The sequence below is a fragment of the Gekko japonicus genome, unplaced genomic scaffold, assembly GCF_001447785.1.
Source record: "Gekko japonicus isolate JY-2015 unplaced genomic scaffold, Gekko_japonicus_V1.1 scaffold541, whole genome shotgun sequence".
Classification (NCBI taxonomy): domain Eukaryota; kingdom Metazoa; phylum Chordata; class Lepidosauria; order Squamata; family Gekkonidae; genus Gekko; species Gekko japonicus.
In genome coordinates this window covers 508898-526663 of record NW_015170907.1, presented here as the reverse complement: position 1 = coordinate 526663, position 17766 = coordinate 508898, and the positions used below count along the sequence as shown (strand labels likewise).

The 17766-nt window shown below is 38.4% G+C and overlaps 1 protein-coding gene across 1 annotated transcript in view; it reads right to left on the bottom strand.

Moving 5' to 3' along the window:
* Positions 1-244: 244 nt before the first annotated feature.
* The window catches only part of APC (adenomatous polyposis coli), a 105959-nt gene continuing 88437 nt past the window's right edge, over positions 245-17766 (bottom strand). Inside the window, exons 11-17 of the mRNA XM_015418653.1 lie at positions 14512-14890; positions 13246-13341; positions 10482-10621; positions 9686-9763; positions 9373-9489; positions 8842-9056; positions 245-7816 (exon numbers count right to left, since the gene is read on the bottom strand). Coding sequence (XP_015274139.1) covers positions 1249-7816; positions 8842-9056; positions 9373-9489; positions 9686-9763; positions 10482-10621; positions 13246-13341; positions 14512-14890 — 7593 coding nt within the window. The 3' untranslated portion in view covers positions 245-1248. The remainder of the gene's footprint in view (positions 7817-8841; positions 9057-9372; positions 9490-9685; positions 9764-10481; positions 10622-13245; positions 13342-14511; positions 14891-17766) is intronic.

Below are 17766 nucleotides of genomic sequence, written 5' to 3'. Positions count from 1 at the left end.
TTCTAACTGTATACTTTTCCCAGTTTTTTACAACTCTAAAAAAATCTTATTTGCATACACAATAGCATTCTAGGTTGTCCAGATATAAAAACTACATGGAAGTACTTTTTTTAGCCTCTGTCTATACCTGAAATCAACTAAAAAGTCTCAACTGCACACCCCAGTTCTCTACCTGAATGCTGCAGCTGTCTCATGTGTATACTAACTGCTACTATGAACTGGGAGAGAACCAGTGTGACTGTACAAGCAGTGGGTGCAATCCTGATCCATTACAATCCATGGGAATGTTTCCAGTCATTTCGGTGAAGTGTGGATTGTCCCGAAAGAGCCTTTAGAATAAGTGCATCATATATCATACAGAATTGTTCAAAAATACCAAAATTAAACATTGATTTAATAAGTACTGCAAAAGTAACACACAACAAAATTTACATACGGCAATAATTTATTCTGAAATGTTCATTAGTTTCTGTTGAGACCTTACCCATGTCTCATTAATAAAAGAGCAGCCATCTCACCTCAAATACCAGAATATACATCAACTTACAGCATAGCAAAAATCCTACCTACTGTCAGATAAAATCTAGTTCAGGTAAAATAATTTTGTTCAAGGTTTACACATACACAGATTTCCTTTTGTTTTTCCAGAGCACAAACGAAAGGTAGATCATTACACCATAACTATCTATGCATATTATGTGACCACAGAAATGTTAAACATTATTTCAGAAAATGAACAATCAGTTCTATCCATGCAGAAAAAACAGGCTTGTTCAGCAGAAACCATATTACTGTGAATTTCACAGCCACATGATTAATTATAGGTTAGGTGGCTTCACAAATACTAAAACAGAGTATTTTTTGCATAAATAATACCAATTTCTCCCTGATGTAGTTTTAGTTATTTTGCAAATCTAAAAATGAGAGATACAGCAATATAATTCTTTTTTTTAATCTGTTGTTCATCTTTCCTGAATCTCCCCCCAAAACAATTAAAGATATGGGATGTTAATTAAATACATGTAAAACATACTGTACAAATATAATCGCTTTAGCAATTTTATTGCTAGCCTATCAATCGGGAATCCCTCAAAAGCGTTACCAGTGAAGACAAAGAATATCAAATATGGCTTCCAGAACAAGGACCCTCCTACAAGAATCAAACTTATTTACAAAATGAAAAAAACACCATCTTGTATAGTTCCATTTAAAAATTCCACATATAGCATAATACATCAGCATTTTTAGTTAAACAGAAGTCACTAAGTAGGATCCAGAATGGCGCTTAGGACTCTGAGCACCACTCGAATCTGCATTTTCAGTCTTCGAATCTCGGTTTTTTGTGCTGTTATTGACTGGTGTTGGTATCTGTGACGGTCGTGTAGAACCATTATCCACACTGCTTTTTCTGGGACTTGGATTATAGTTGAAAGGAGTCACTCTCGCTGCAACAGCTCCACTGGGTGAACTGTGTTTGCTTGAGCTGCTGGAGCTGAATGGCGTACGTTCATTAATGATGCCTTCACTAGCCTCTGGGGCAGGGATAGGATTGCTTAGCACAGGTTTTGTTTCAGTTCCTTTCTTGTCTGGACTATCTGCTTGAATGAATGAGTTTAGGCAGGTTTCTAAACCCATGGTACGAATAGGGACGTTTCCATTTCCTGTATTCTGTTTTCCATGGAGATCTTTTGACTCTTTACTATTCATGCTCCCTTTCTCTGAAATGCTGTCAATAACGGGGGGAGTGTTTCCTGTGGGAGATTTTCCAGATCTAGGATTATTAATAGGGCAGTCCTCAATCCTCACCCACACATCCTCTGTCTTAGAGACAGCAGGAGCCATTTGGTAAACTAAAGTTTTTGAATCAGCACCATTGGTAGCACATGATGAGGTATTCTGAGGAGGACTAGTCATTATCTGAGGAATTTCATTTTCCTTTATCTTTCTCCAAGTACCTTTTGCTGGCGCTTGACTCTCTTTAGCCTGCTTGAGTCCAGAAAAAGAACTTATATGTTGCTTTTCATCCTCACTTTTTGCCTTTTCACTGGATTCAGAAGAAGCTGAGAGAATTGAGGAAGAACTTCCAGTCCTTCGCCAAGTGCTTACACGAGGAAGTGATGAGGAATGTTTACTGTGCTCACGCTTCCATGTTCCGGATCTGTTAATTGGCAGTCTTGAAGGACTCTCAGAATGAGACCGAGATATGTCATGGCGTTTTGTTGGTCTTCCATCACTGTATTCTAAAGAAGGACTTAGGTTAGGAGGTAACTTTCGCCAACCACCAGTTTGGATTGTTGAATGAGTAGACAAAGACATATCAGGAAGTGAAGGACTTAAAACTGGAGTCTGTGTATGTGACTGGGTGGGGGAGTCTGGTCTAGAAGGAGACAAAGATTCAAATGAAGCAGACTCCTCTAGTTTCCTTCTTAGAGTGGGACTTGGAGTTTCTTTAATAAAAGTTGACTGGCGTACTAAAACAGGCCTCTCTGATCTGTCAGATTCACTCCCACTGGATTTGGTTGATGACATCCTAGACAACTCAGCCTTTTTGTTAGACCCACTAACACCAGGAATTTGATTTAATCCTTTTGAGGCAGACTCACTTCTGGGAATACCACTGGTACTTTTGGGCAACCCTGTTTGCTTCGCTACAGTTTGTTGACTCATTTGCCTGCCTGGCGATGTGTATGCCATTCTCCCTGAACCTGAAGACTTGGTGGAAGCTGTACTTGGAGATGATGTTCTTGGCAGTTGGGAGAGTTTATTGGGAGGACTTATACCATTTCTGCCTGGTGAAATTGAATTACGGCCAGGAGACTGTAGAGGTCTGGATAATGGTTGCTGTTGTGGTCTAGAGGGTGTAGAATCTCTAGACCCTGACCGAGAAGGCCCTTTACTTGCTCCACCTTGCTGTGATGGTTGTCTGGATATAGGGCTTGGCTCAGATTTCACAGATGGCTTTGTTACTCTGGGAGAACTCTGGCTTTCATTAGGACTTTTGGAGGCTGTACTCTTTAGTTGTGGTCCTTTTTTAGAAACAGGACTTGTACTCGAAGAACTATTTCGAACTCCAGGAATATGAATCATTGTCCTACCTCGGGAGATTGAGGGCATGTTTGTCTGCAGTGGCTGTTTCAAATGACTCGTAAGTTCTGAATTGGAACGAGCTTTACCTGTAATCATACTTTTGTATACTTTCTTTCCTCCTTTGATACCCTTATTTTCAGATTCAACTTTTTTGGATTCCAATGTACTTTTCTCTCCAGGCTTAATAATTCTTGGACCCTTATTGCTAGTAAAAGGTTTCTCTTCTTGATCCGGTGTAAGATGAAAGGGTGACCCTAAGGAAATTCCAGATTTTAATGAAAGGATTGAATCAGAATCAGATGAGGCTTGTCTAGACAGTGATGCTGCAGCAGCAGCCTGATGTAAACTGCTGACTATAGAATTTGCGCCTTCTTGAATAGCCTTCCAATCAAAATTCTCTGAATCAGGTGAGAAACCATGCTCTGAATCAGGCCTTTGTATATCTTTCAAGTCCAGTGTCAAGTCTTCTGCTAAAATGCCTCCCATGTTTCTACAGCTGCCTTTTTCATTGTCTCCTCTTGACCTTGAAGGCTTTTTCTTTTTAGGCATAGCAGAACTAATACATTCCTGTAAAAGATCATCTTCAGAATCAATACTAAGAGAACTGAGAGAACTGTTTCTTGAAAAACATACAGGAGTATCTTCAACATGAAATGATTTAGGAGCATAGCCAGAAGTTTGTGGTCTGTTTGATTCTACCTGTACATCAGATGGTTCTATTTGTTCTATAGGCTCACTTTCTTTGTTGTTGTTATTTTCTTGATCAATATCACTAAGAGAACTCAAAGATGAATTACGAGAAAAACAAACAGGAGTATTTTCTATTGCAAAATTTTGCATTTTCTCATCTGTAGCTGCACTTCTATCTGTAATATCTTTGGATGACTGAGGGAAAGGGGTATGTTTCTGTACCAGAGCTTTAGATTGATTTCGCCCTGTTGGAGCATGTTTTTGGCAAGCTTGTGTTCTACTGCTTGACTGCTGGTTTGAAATGTGCTCTGTATTGGTGTTAGATTTAATTTCACTCTCTTTCCCCTTTCTCAGTTCTGCCTTCTCCCTTGAAAGATCTACATCATCGTCAAAGTCTAGAGAACTCAAGGAATCATTTCTTGAAAAACAATATGGAGTTCCCTCAATTGGAGTGTAATGGTGGGGAGAATCAAATGAAAAGCTTCCTCTTGAACGCTCTTCGTTATTTGGAAGTTTATCATTAAAGTCCCTTGAGCTATTTTTAAGATTTTGTTTCTTTGTTTCTTTGTGGTCTGTGTGGGTTCTTTCGTTATTAAAATTACTTTTTGACTCTGTGGCTTTTCGTAAACGTGCTCTATACTCATTGCTTTGGGGCATGGGCTTTACTGGTGAAGTTGGTTTCTTTTTCTCAACTTCTAGTTGATTTTTATTATTTACGGATGAGGACGTAGATGCTTGTTGAACTTGATCCATTATCTTTTTCACTCTGAAAGGTTTGTGGCTCTTCCCTTTTGGCATAGCAGAATTAATACACTCTGCAAGAATGTCATCACCTTCTTCTGTTTTCTCATCATCCAACCCAACAATAGACCCAGTTGGATTTTTCCCCCTGTGCTTATCATCAGTATTTCTGCCTTCTGTAGGAATGGTATCTCTTTTTTCACACTCAGTTGATTCCATTCCTGTGCCAGCATTATCAGTATTAGCCAATTCATTTGGTGGTGATTCTATTGTAAGATCACTCAGAGATGTAGCTGTTGAGAAATTTATTGGTGTTCCCTCAACGCAATATACACGTGGCATATCATCTCCAGGGGTAAAACTAACATGCTTTTGAGAATGTAATCTGCTTTGAGAAGGGAGAAGTTTATACACTGGCAGCTGGCTTGGTTTCCTGGCTACAGGTGGAGGTATTTTTGAAGCAGTTACCTGAGAAGGCTTTTTGGCTTTACGTGAAGATTTTGTTGGCATAGCAGAAATAATGCACTCTTCCAGTATTTCAATGTCATCATCATCAGAATCATCCAGTATATCTTTTTCAGGTTCTGTGGTCTTCTCTGTTGTTTTATCGTGATCAATCTTTGTATCATTTGGCTGTTCAAGTTCTCCATCATTCCCAGGATCATCTTCATGTACAGGTGGCATTATTCTTAGCTCTACATCTTTCTGTATAAAAGGTTCATCAAGACTCAAAGCACTTAAGCTTGATGAACAAGAAAACCCATCAGGTGTGCTTTCTGTAGCAAAATGTAACAAAGTATCTGCATCTTGCAATACCTGCACTCTCTGAACAGCTGTACTAACAGCTGTTTGCCTTGGCCCAGATTCTCTCTTTTCAGTGCTAGGCACTTTACTTTTGGCTACTTCTCTCTTCACTTGTGTTGTTTGTGCAGGGGGTGGAGTTTTACTTCTGCTTGGTGGCATTGTTTGTCCCGGGCTATCTGGAAGGTCACTTGGACTTATAATACCACTTACCATCCCACTGCAAGGCTCACTCTGAACAGAACTAGCAATTGAACGACTCTCAAAACTATCCAAGGAACTTACAGAGGTACACCTGCTAAACATGAGTGGAGTTTCCTGCACATAATGCTCTGGGGGACTCTTAGGAGTCTGAGCACCACTTTTTGAAGGAGATTTGGCGCCTGAAGAAAACTCAACAGCTTTATGCCTAGCTGAGTCAGAAGGGGATAGATTAGAAGCCTGAAGTCTATTAGATTTTGTTCTGATGTGCTGAGATGCTGATGATGTCTCATTTACTGTACTAGCAGCAGACAGGCTCCCACTATTTTCTTTCATTCCTACCATTTTCATAGAGTTACCACTGTCTGCTACACGTGTGGCTTGATCACGCCCCGTTTCATCCTCAGCGGATGACAAAGATGACAGAGAACTACATCTTGAAAAACATATTGGGGTATCTTCCACACAATAGGTTTGTATTGTTTCCTGGTTGATGGATGGTGCTTTGCAAGAAGCAGGCTTTTGACTGTGACTAGTTCTACTCTGAGCTGAATTTGGATGGAGCTGGTTATGTCTCTTTGGGCCAGCTGAAGTTGTCATATTCCCAGTGGCTGAAGAAATATGATCCACTTTAGTGTTCTGTATTGCTGGGCTCTTTGAAAAAGAAAAGGATGGTTTCTGTGCAGAGGGAGGAACATCTGTTGAGTATTTGAGACTATAATCAATCGGTTGATCTACATGATGCGCCTCTTCATTGTATTTTATGCTGTAGTTAGTTGGCTGATCTTCTTCCTCATGTTGTTCCTCCTCAGAATAACGTTCACTATAGTTGGTTGGCTTATCATCCTCGTAATCATCAACCTGGCATAAGGACTGGTTCACTTTTGGATTTATCCCATGACTGCAGCTTACTCTGTTCTGTTCTGTACTGTTGGATTCTCTGGATCTGAAAGGAGAAACACACTCTTGCTGACCAAAAGGTGATTGGTAGCTTATGTGTTTATCATCACCACTTTCAGTGTATACAGGGTAAACTCCACTTTGATTTCTGGACTGTCTTTGCTCATTCTGTTTTATTTCCTCTTCTATTACATGTTTGGGTCTTGCCCATCTTTCATTCTGTGACGGACTCTGCCTTCCAGAATTCAGCTGCTCATCAGAATATTTTAGGCTATAATTTATTGGAGTGTCCAACTCTCCATCATTGTCATCCATATGGTTAGCACTGTGTATTTTATGGGCTAAATCAGCTGGGTACTGTCCATAACTGCAAAATTTGCTTTCATCATCTTCAGAATAAGATTCAATAGGCTTCATCTGTCCCCTTTTACCATATCCATCACTGCTGCTGACACTGTTTAAGCTATCATTAGAAGCTCTCTTGTACTCCACTTTTGCATAAGGCACAGGACAGGTCCTGTTCTCAGATTTAGGAAAGTTATAAGTATTTGTATGAGAATGGGCAGTAGATGTTCTTCTTAATGCATTCCTGTCTTCTGACAAACAGTGCATTTCAGCTACAGAACCACCACTTCTCTCATCCTGGGTAATGTGCATACTTACTTCTTCCATTACTTTGGAAATTTGGGCTGTAGCAGCAGAGATCTGCATTCCTATTCGTTTAGAAGAGTTCCCAGAATTTTCTGTGGCTGAATGATAGCTGTTTAATCCCATTGCACGTTCTCTATCCAAGTTCCTGTCCTTATCAGACCGAGAACTCTCTGTATTTCCTCTGCTTGAGGAAGAAGAGCCTGGCAACACAGTAGTATTTAAATATGGTGAAAGCACAGTCATGTTACCAGCATTAAAATTTTCTGACCTGCAAACTCCATCATCATGTCGATTAGCATCCAAAACATATTCACTGTATAGATTTTGTTTATGTCTTTGCTTATTACGATGAGATGTTTTGGGACTTAAATTATCAATATTGTCAAAAGTCTCAGATAAATGTTGAGCATCTAACTCTGCTTCCAGTGCTTTCTGCTTTCTAACATGAAGGGATGGCAAGCTTGAACCTGGAGACATGATGTTAGCGTCTTTATATTTTGCAGGCCTGTTTGCCATTAGGTTTCTTAGAGCTGCAGCACTGCCCATGGCTATCATCTTGTGCTTTGAATGTATGAGATTTTTGAGCATACTAACTGCTCCCATGTCCCATAATGCTTCCTGGTCCTTTGCATTCCGTGCAGAAAGGTTCCACAAGGTTCCACATGCATTGCTGACTATTGTTAAGCTGTGAGACTTCAAGTGATGTAGTAGAGTTTGCAAGCAGCTGTTTTCTCTCAGAATTTGCCTGGAATTAAGATATAAACATAACATTAAGTATCACTTTAACTAGATTTTTAAAAACCCAAATGTATCACCATTATTTATTATTTATTTCATTCCATTCTTATCCCGCCCTCCCCGCACGCAGGCTATACTTTGATGATAATAGAATCCCATATATGTAAGAGTTGTTAATCAATTTAAAGGCCAGTGTTCCAAAGAGGTGACAGTTTCTCCATGCAAATAGTGCTTTTGAAAATTCTATTTCACTTTGGCTTGATTCAGACAATTCCCAGCTATGTCTTATTTTAACTACAGTTAGTCTGTGAAACTAGGATTTGGCTTGCAGACATCAATCAAATCTTCCACTCTTTCATCCATGATCTCTACAGAGATCTGGCTGGTACTTTGGTGATGGTGGCATTAGGAAACAAGTCAGGAAGTTTGCATTTGCACATTCTTCAAAAACCACAGAAGACTAATTTGTGACTAATACAATTTGAAACCATAGCTTCAGATTCTTGTTTGATGCATTTTAACTAATCATTGAGTTGCATCCACTAACAAGGTATCATTCAACAACTTCCCTCCTGTCACAGATATGACCCCCCATGCTGTTTTAGGGGGGTCCCTGTATAACAGGAGCATAATTTTGGGCTGTGCTTGGGGGGGGGGAGGGAGCAAGGAAGTTCTGTATTGCCAATGGAAATCCTTTCTGTTAGAAGAAATTATCACTGGATCAAACATATATTTGGTGGACTGGCTGGCATTCAGATGATGACAATAACCTTTATTGGCTTAACTGAACCATGTATGCCTGACCTGAGCCAATATCTCCCACAGGCAATTCTCAGTTTGCAATGATTTGAACAGTAATCTTCTAAAAACATAGGGATGCAACTGCAGATAGATAACTTGATTCTTCAAAATCTTAATACTGATTATATTACCAGCCTACCTTTCAAGTTTTCTAGCATACAATGTCTGCTACATCCACAATTTGCATAAAATTTGCATAAGATTTACTGCACAAGTACCTAAGGAACTTACCTGTGGTCCTCATTTGTAGCAATCAAGCTGGAAACATTACGCAGTATTCCTCCTCCACTTTCAATGATGGCTAAAGTATTTGTTTGGCTTCGGTAAGTCAAAGTGCCAACTAAAAAGGCAAGAGCACCATCAACAGCACATATGTCAGCTTTATTCTCAGTGCAATGTGCTGATAAATTCCATAAGGCACTCAATACACTTTTTAGGGTGGATTCCTGCAGAGAAAGCAAGGAGAATGCTGAATTAGAATCCTCGGGTAAGACAAGGATCAGTCTTTTAAAGCTATAAGAATGGACAAAATTAAGTTATTTTTATTTCACTAGTCATCTTATTTCACTAGTCACTCTGTTGACAGCTGCCCATTCTAAAATGCAATGGGGGCACTGAAAACTCTTAGCTACTATAAAATAGAAACAAACCAATACAGTATGAACTGGAAAACATATTATTCTGTTAGTAGGTAGAATTTTCTTTTATGAACAAAGACACAGAAAAATAGAAACACTACAAAATATGCCTTTGAAGATGTACCTTTTTAACTTCCAAAGCACACTCCATCAATGCCTTCACACTTCCAACCTCACGTAGAGTTTTCTTACTGTTCACATCTGCTCGCCAAGACAAATTCCGCAGCACGCTTGCAATCACCTAAACAAATGAAACAAAAATCATAAGGGAAGACCGGAAAGAAAGAAGTCTGTTGATTATCAGATAGGGCGAGGTATAAATAGATGATGATGATGATGATGATGATGATGATGATGGAGGAAAACTGGTTTAAGTTAATGGGAAGCAGCAAATGTGAAAATACAAATGAGACACCCTACTAATAAATAACATTTACCTGCTGTAAATCTTCGCTTTCTGATTTTAGCTGGGCTACAAGAGCTCTCATGCAACCCTTCATAGAACATAATGTAGCCTATTTAAAAGGTAGACAAAGATTGAGAATGGTTAAACAACTCTTATGACAAGAAGTTAAATGTTAATTTCTGTGTGCAATCTTTTTATTTTCAATTAAAAATCATAACATATATATATATTATACAATGAAATGGAATAAAGCAGAATAATGGCAAATTGAGTCATTTGTGATAGTTTTTAGATTTCCAGATGTAACAGTCAATATAATTGAAATAAGCCCTTCTATTCTATATATGGAACCTCTCCCCAAAAAATAAACTAAACTTCCATTCTTCAATAAACTTTCACTCTTCGATAATTTATGCAAAATTAAAGGTGTAGCTATAGTATAGAATTTAGCAATTTAAATGAGGTAAGGAGATTAAAGAAACTGACAAAAATTTTTAGAAGGTCAACTCTAGCAAGTTTAATTTAAACTACCAGGAATCAATCTTCAGAATTGCCAAAAATAACACTATGCTTTGTAAAAAATAAAAACCCAAAGCAAACAGACTTGATTCCTACTTTAAACGGATGAGCTGAACTAAAGCTTAGGCATCAATTTCATGCTTCTATTACAGACACGCCCTTTATTCTTGTCCCACATGCATGAAACAAAGCTGTCAGCTAAGCTCTACTGATCTATACTCAGATGTAGCAATACAGCCTAAAGTTAATACCAACAAACAAAATTCTAAACTCCCAACTCTTAATATTAAAAAATAAAATAAGCCTACCTTATTGGCTACATCTCCAAAAGTTAAATTCGTAAGAGCCATTCCAGCATATCGTCTTAATGTGACACTATAGTGGTCATTCGTAAGTCCGTACATTTCACAGTCCACCTGCAGTAATTCTGCAATGGCCTGCAAACCACCTATAAATGAAGCATTTGAAATAACTATTTTAAAAAAATATTTCTTCACCAAAACGCCAGAGATTATGCAAATGAATAATTACAAAACATTCAAGTTTACTGAGAACTGGTCACAAAGAACAAGAGACATATCAAGATACAGGAGTAAGAATTCTAGAAAGAAGAAACTGACCAATATGCTCCAAGTTGAATAAAACGTCCTGTTTGCATACCTTGCACCCTTCCAGTTTATGATAAAATATACTCCAAGCATTCAAAGCTGCCATATTTTTCCTTTGTACTCTATTGTACTCTTCAAGCATGACTTACACTGTGTCTGGTCACTACTGGAAGCTAGAAATACCTAAAGCGCAGCACTTACATGACCTAATGTCAATATATGTCCTGAAGGGGAATTATGGGATGGCCCAAACTAGCCCAATCTCCTCAGATCCCTGAAAGCTAAGCAGGGTTGGCCCTCATTAGTACCTGGATGGGAGATTACCAAGGAAGTCCAGAGTTGCTGTGAAAAGGCAGGCAATGGCAAAACCACCTCTGTTCATCTCTTGCCTTGAAAACCCTGTGATGCAACTTGATGGCACTTCCCACCAACACATGAGGGATTAACATCGGTAACATATAGGCAAACAATCATACCCTTTTAACTAACCTAGAGTAATCTGAAGTAATTATTATGAACTTGTACAATTCACCAACATTAATACCTTTTAAAAACTATCATTACCATTAATCACACGCTGAAAAGGCAGCGGCGGGAGGGGGGATCCTACCTCATACCATGCAGTTTGCAAATGCAACTATCATCTGGCTGTTACACTGTATTAAAGGGGGAACTAATCTACATTAAGTGATTTTCACTGTACACTTGGATTTTCCACTCCAGTTTCTCAACTAAAGCAAAATGCAGGACAGGTGGTTCTTCAAATGATTAGCCATCATACATTAAACATGGACAGAAAAACTCAATTCTAAATATAGCACTTTTGGCACAGTATCCAGACCATTCCCATTCTCTAAGAATATACAATACAACAGGGACACAGTGCAATGAGTAAATTAAACCAAAGAGCACTGTGTAAACATTTGTTTTTCTGAATGTCAGCGTTTGAGGTCTTGCCAGTAGATAGTAATGTTCTCAGTGTGTTTGTTATGACACTTGCTAAGTTGTGAATGACTTCATCTGTTATAGTATTGTGATGAGTGGAAAACAAGAGTAATTACATTTGTTTGCATGAACTTTCAGGGGTGTATATCAATTGGTTATTATGTGTCATTAACAATTCTAGTTTACACAATGCTCTTTGGTTTCACTTCCATTCTCTGGCAGATATTTTAAAGCAACTGCTACCAAAAATCACATGGGCACTATCCTAAAGTACCACTTTGGTGTGAAAGCTGTCTTCCTTCAGGCATCACAGCCTATTTCTTCTATTCTCTGTGTACTGGTTGAGCTGGGGTGCTCTTACCACTAACATTTACACTGCCTTTTGAGCTTCCTGCCTCTCCATGATAATTTAGTACCCCACAATTTCCATATTATAAAAATCTTTTCATATGCTTTGAAAAAGCACCTCCATTGTTTTCCAATGCAAGGAAGGAATTGGTCTCAGGAGGACCTGGATGCTTAAATTTTTAATGACAAAAAACTTTTAGATTGTGCTTGTTTTCAGGAAAATGTGTGCCATTCACCAGACCGTTTAAACTAAAACAAATAGAATTATAGGGTCCACTTCATACATCTGATATAACTTCTTGCCTATGAAAACTATTATCATAATATAGAAGTCTGTTAGATTAAAGCTACCTCTGGATTTATTTACAATAGATTAATGGGGCTAGAATGTATTTTCCATACTGAACACAATATTAGTAATATTCAAACATTTAAAAATTAGTTTTGATCCACTCATAAAAGTGTTTTTGGACTGTACTCCTTTACGTATACCTTGTATTAATGTGCAGCTGTCAAAAGATTTAGTTTTTAAAAACACATGTAAGTTCTGTGTTCATGAAACTGAAAAGCCCACAAAGAGAAGAAGAAGAGATTGTATTTATATCCCGCCCTTCACTTGGAGTCTCAGAGTAGCTTACAAACTCCTTTCCCTTCCTCTCCGCACAACAGACATCCTTGTGAGGTAGGTGGGGCTGAGAGAACTCTTTCAAGAACTGCTCTTTCAAGGACAGCTCGGACAGAACTATGGCTTGCCCAAGGTAATCCAGTAGCTGCAAGTGGAGGAATGGGGAATCAAACCCGGTTCTCCCAGATCAGAGTCCGCGCACTTAACCACTACACCAAACTGGCTACAGCAGTGACTTCCATACCACTCCTGCTAGTAGTTTTGAAGGATAAAAATGTAGAAAGGGGTAATATTACAATCTTCTTTGAGTCCTCACAGGGGAAAAACACAGGGTATAAATGAATAAGTAAGAGAAAGTATAGTTCCAACATCTGTACCACTTTTTACATTTACATTAGTTTTTGACTCTTACAAAATGAGGCTATAAAGCCACTTCATGACAAGTGAATTCATTCTAGCTATGAGACACAAAACTTCTATCAACTGTATGAACGAAGAGAGAAAAAGTGGTGGGGGTTTTTGCAGAGTAATCCATTTTGGTCTTACCAAGTTCATTCATTGCATGTCTGTGCTCTTCATCAAAAGAAAGCTTCATTAGAACACATACTGCAGGGCAGATCTGATGATCAACTGGAGCTGGCACTGGGTCACAACAAGATAATTATTATTCACTTGGACTAATTAGGTACATTTAGCAGTCAGGCTCTAAAGCTATTATATAACTTAAGTGCAGAAAAGTGAAAAACCATTCTAATCACTACACACATTGGCTTCAGTCCTGCAGTAAGTTTCTGCTATTGAAAGGGGAGGTGTGGCTTTTGTCGGTTACACCCTCTCACTGCAGTCCTTGAACTGATCCACAATTTGTGTTGTTCCAGAGGGTCACCGGTCCTCCAGGAGTAGAACTTGTGGAGGTAATTTGTGCTGCAGTGGGACAGGGGAGACAACAACCCATTGGGTTGGATCCAATGGACAAACAGGAAGTGCTTTGCTTTACAGTGACCTATATTTATCTTCTGAACAGGTCCTTTTATGTGGATATGCATTGGTTTCTGTGTGCCAATAAAGTAAATTTAGGAGTGTTTTTCCCCTCTTTTCTGTATTGTCTGAAAGCTGCTTTGGTTCTCATTGCTGAAGCCAAAAATGAGACATCACGGGAGGAAGTGGAATTCCAAAAACAACATCCGTGACAAAAATAACGAAGAGTCAATAAAGATAAGTTGCAAAAATGTTTACTGTAGTAATTTCTGTAGAAATTTTTCTTTTATTATCGCTCACACGCTAACGAATACTGAGCAATGAACAATTCATTTTACAATATTTGCTTTATCTGAGCGCGTAGCAATCCCAATTCTTATCAATTACTACTTATCAGCTCTTGAAGGAAACATTCCATGTTGACTTTCTAATAACAGTACCCAAGAGTAAAACTTAAGACTGAATAGGTAACACTGAAAATTCTTAGGCTGCACTGAATTAGATAGACACAGCATTTATATAATCCAAAACATCTTCCTGCCCTGAAACTAGTACTTCTGTAGGCTAACCTAATGGCAAAAAGTACCAGGAAACTATCATTTTACTCAGAAAACTGTACTAACGTATGCATACTTTAGATTACATTATATCACATTTACTGATTTTTAAAAATTGTTTGCTGTACAGAATGCTAAGAAATGCATTTAGGTCACACACTTTATATAACTTATTTTGTTCCTTTGAAGAGTAAATAAAATACAAAGTTATATCAATAATATTTCATACTGTTTTTGCAATCTCTTTGTAACACTTTAAGCATTATAACCAACATACTTGGGTTTTTGTCCTGGTCCATGCCCTGATCATGTGCTTCCTGCCATTCCCAACATGTTTCACAGTAAGCTCGGATTTGCTCTAGAAGATGGAGGACACGTATTTCTCGTCTGCCTCGTTTATCATCAGGCTGCGAATGAATGATATTATGTAGTGCTGCACTGGCTCTGGCACGGGCCTCCTTACTGCCCCGGGAGTTTCCCAACAAAACAGAGTCTTTGTCATTGCCATGTAGAAGTTGGATGAGGAGGGGAAGACATCCAGACTGGCGCATGGCTATGCAACTGTCTTGTGAGCTCGACATTGCTAGCAAAGTCCGTGACATATCATCTTTATCATGAGTACCCAGCATTGATAACAAGGAATACACCATTTCCACCTGTGGAATGAACAATTTTAAATTGGTTAGTATATTATTATTTTTAAAAATCTAGAGGACATGGAAGGCACATGGCACTAGGAATATTTTGGTACGACTTCAAATAATTCTGAGACATACTAGATTCTTAATTGATCACTAAATTAAAGCTCTTTGTAACACTAAAAGAACAGCAACCTACAGAAATCAGAAAGGTTCAAGATTTTCACTGTTCTTAAGGCTAAGAGCATATCAATGTAAAGGCTAAGGTGATTCATCTATCCTTCTATCGCAGATGTATATACATCTCTATTAATAATACTTTTAAAGTTGCTTATGGAAGTGTCTTAATTGCTGTTGCAATTAAATATGCTCACACCTAAATATATCCTGGAACAATCAGAGCATCTTTGTAATGGTGGCAAAGAACACATTTGTAGAGGCATTTTTAATGATTACTATGTTAAATTGTCAGCCTAGGTTAAATGAAAGTAAAGCCCAATGAACACAAAATACAACAGTTACAGATTCTGTATAGCAACATTTTTATATTCCTAAATGAACAAGAAGCATATAGTGTAGAATGCATGAAATGCCAGCACTTGTCCACAAATAAAATAAAGCATTTATTTATTTAAACTGTAAACAAGAGTACAAAGTACATGAATCCAATAGTCAATGATATAATAACAAGAATTGTGCTTAAAATCCTGAGCTCTAACAATTAAGCCGCCACTACACAAAACTTATCATTTAATGCAGATCCAATTCAACAGGTATAGAAATTTTTAAGAACCAAACTTTTTGGACATTATCCACATTCAGTTACCATAAATGACTGGAAATCTATATCAAACTTTATCAGTACCTAATCATTGTAAAATACAAATCCTTTAAACAGTGTAGAGCTTTTTCCAGGGTCAGTAATCATGGACCTTGTTATAATTCAACTGGCATGGAACATCTAGGTCCAATTAATGTGAAACTCCAATCCAGTCAATAATGTCACAATCCAACTTGTAAAGAACTGCAAAATTCCAATCCAGCAATTCAACAACTGGGTGCCAGCTCCTCACCCATTTCGATACATAATCTTCTTTAAGTCAAACAGATTTCAACATACCTGTCAGCACAACAAATCCACCAGAAGCGTAAAGAGCTCAAAAATCACATTATACAGAGCTCAAAAATCACCAAGAACATCCAGTCTCACTCACTGAATTGAAAACTTTCTGTACCTCTTGAATTGTATCTGCATTAAATGATATGTTTTCTGTAGTAGTGGCTTAATTGTTAGAGCTCAAGATTTTAAGCACAATTCTTGTTATATTATCAATGACTATTGGATCAACGTACTCTTGCTTAGAGTTTAGGTGTGGTTCTACCACAGCTTTTCTTTTCTCATTTATTTATTTAAAACATTTATTAGCTGCCTTTTCATCTTAGGGAACTCAAGGGGGCTTACAATGTAAATAAAATATTTAGAATAAAATACATAAAAGATATAATTCCAATATTGCCAGTAAATTAATCAAATACAGACAAGTCCTAAATAAAACCGCCTTCAACTGCCTCCTAAAGATCTAAAGTCAGAAGGCCAGATGAACTTCATCAAGGAGGCTGTTCCATAATCATGGGGCTGCTTACTGAAAAGGCCATCCTTCTTATACCCACCAGATGAGCATCTATGACTGATGAGAATCAGAAGGGCCTCTCCCTAGGCAGAAACACATGAGAGAAAATGGTCCTTCAGCTACCCCACTCACAAGCCGTGCAAGGCTTCAAAGGTCAAAAACAACCCTGAATTAGGCTCAAGAGTGGATCACTATTCAGTGCAATTGCTGTAGTATTGGGTTACATGATCCCAATAGCTGGGCCTGACCAGCAGTTTACCCACAGCATTCTGTACTAGCTGCAGCTTCCGGACACACTTCAAGGGTTGTCCCAAGTAGAGCTCATTCCAATAGTCCAATCTAGATGTAACTAAGGTTTAGATAACTATAGCTACATCTGACTGAACCAGGAATGGACACAGTTGATGCACAGCCAAAGCTGGACAAAAGCATTCTAAACCACTGAATTTTCTAAGGTGACTGCTGTGTTGAGTAGCACTCCCAAGCAATGCTCCCTTTAAACTGTGGGGTCGTGTGAGCAAAAATTCTACTTTGTGAGCTACTGGCATTAAAGTTCTGAGTGAGCAATTTGGCTACTGCATAATTTAGTTTGCTCTGGAGCCATCCTTTCTGAACTAAGACAAAAATGTGTGAGCTGGAGGTTAAAAAACTGTGAGCTAGCTCACACTAACTTAGCTTAGAGGGAACGCTGCTCCCAAGCTATGAACCTGGTTTTTCCAAGGGGAGTATAATTCCATCCAATACAGGAGATATCTCAAGTGTGAGGTCTGCCTTTCTATTAACCCAGATAACCTCTGTCCTGTCAGGATTAAGTTTCAGCTTGTTCAACCTTATCCAGCCTATTACTGACTCCAAGCATTGGTTCAGAACATCAACAGAATCCTTGGAATTAGGTGGGAAAGAAAGGTAGAGCTATCATCTGCAAATTGATGACACTGCAGGCCAAACCTCCTGATGACCTCTACCAGTGGCTTTATAGATATTAAATAGTTTGGGGGATAAGATCAAACCCTGTGGAACCCCACAGGAATCTCCCAACACCACTTTCTGATACTGACCTACCGGATACAACCATTATATAGGACTCAAACCACAGTGTCCCATAATCCCAGGAAAAAGAATACTCAGTAGGATACTATGGTCGATAGTATCGAAGGCCACTGATCCAGCAGAACTAAGAAGGGTCACATTCCTCCTCAGTAGAGAACAGTAACCAAGACAAGCGAAGCAGTATCTCTTCCAAATTCAAAAATAATTGTTCAT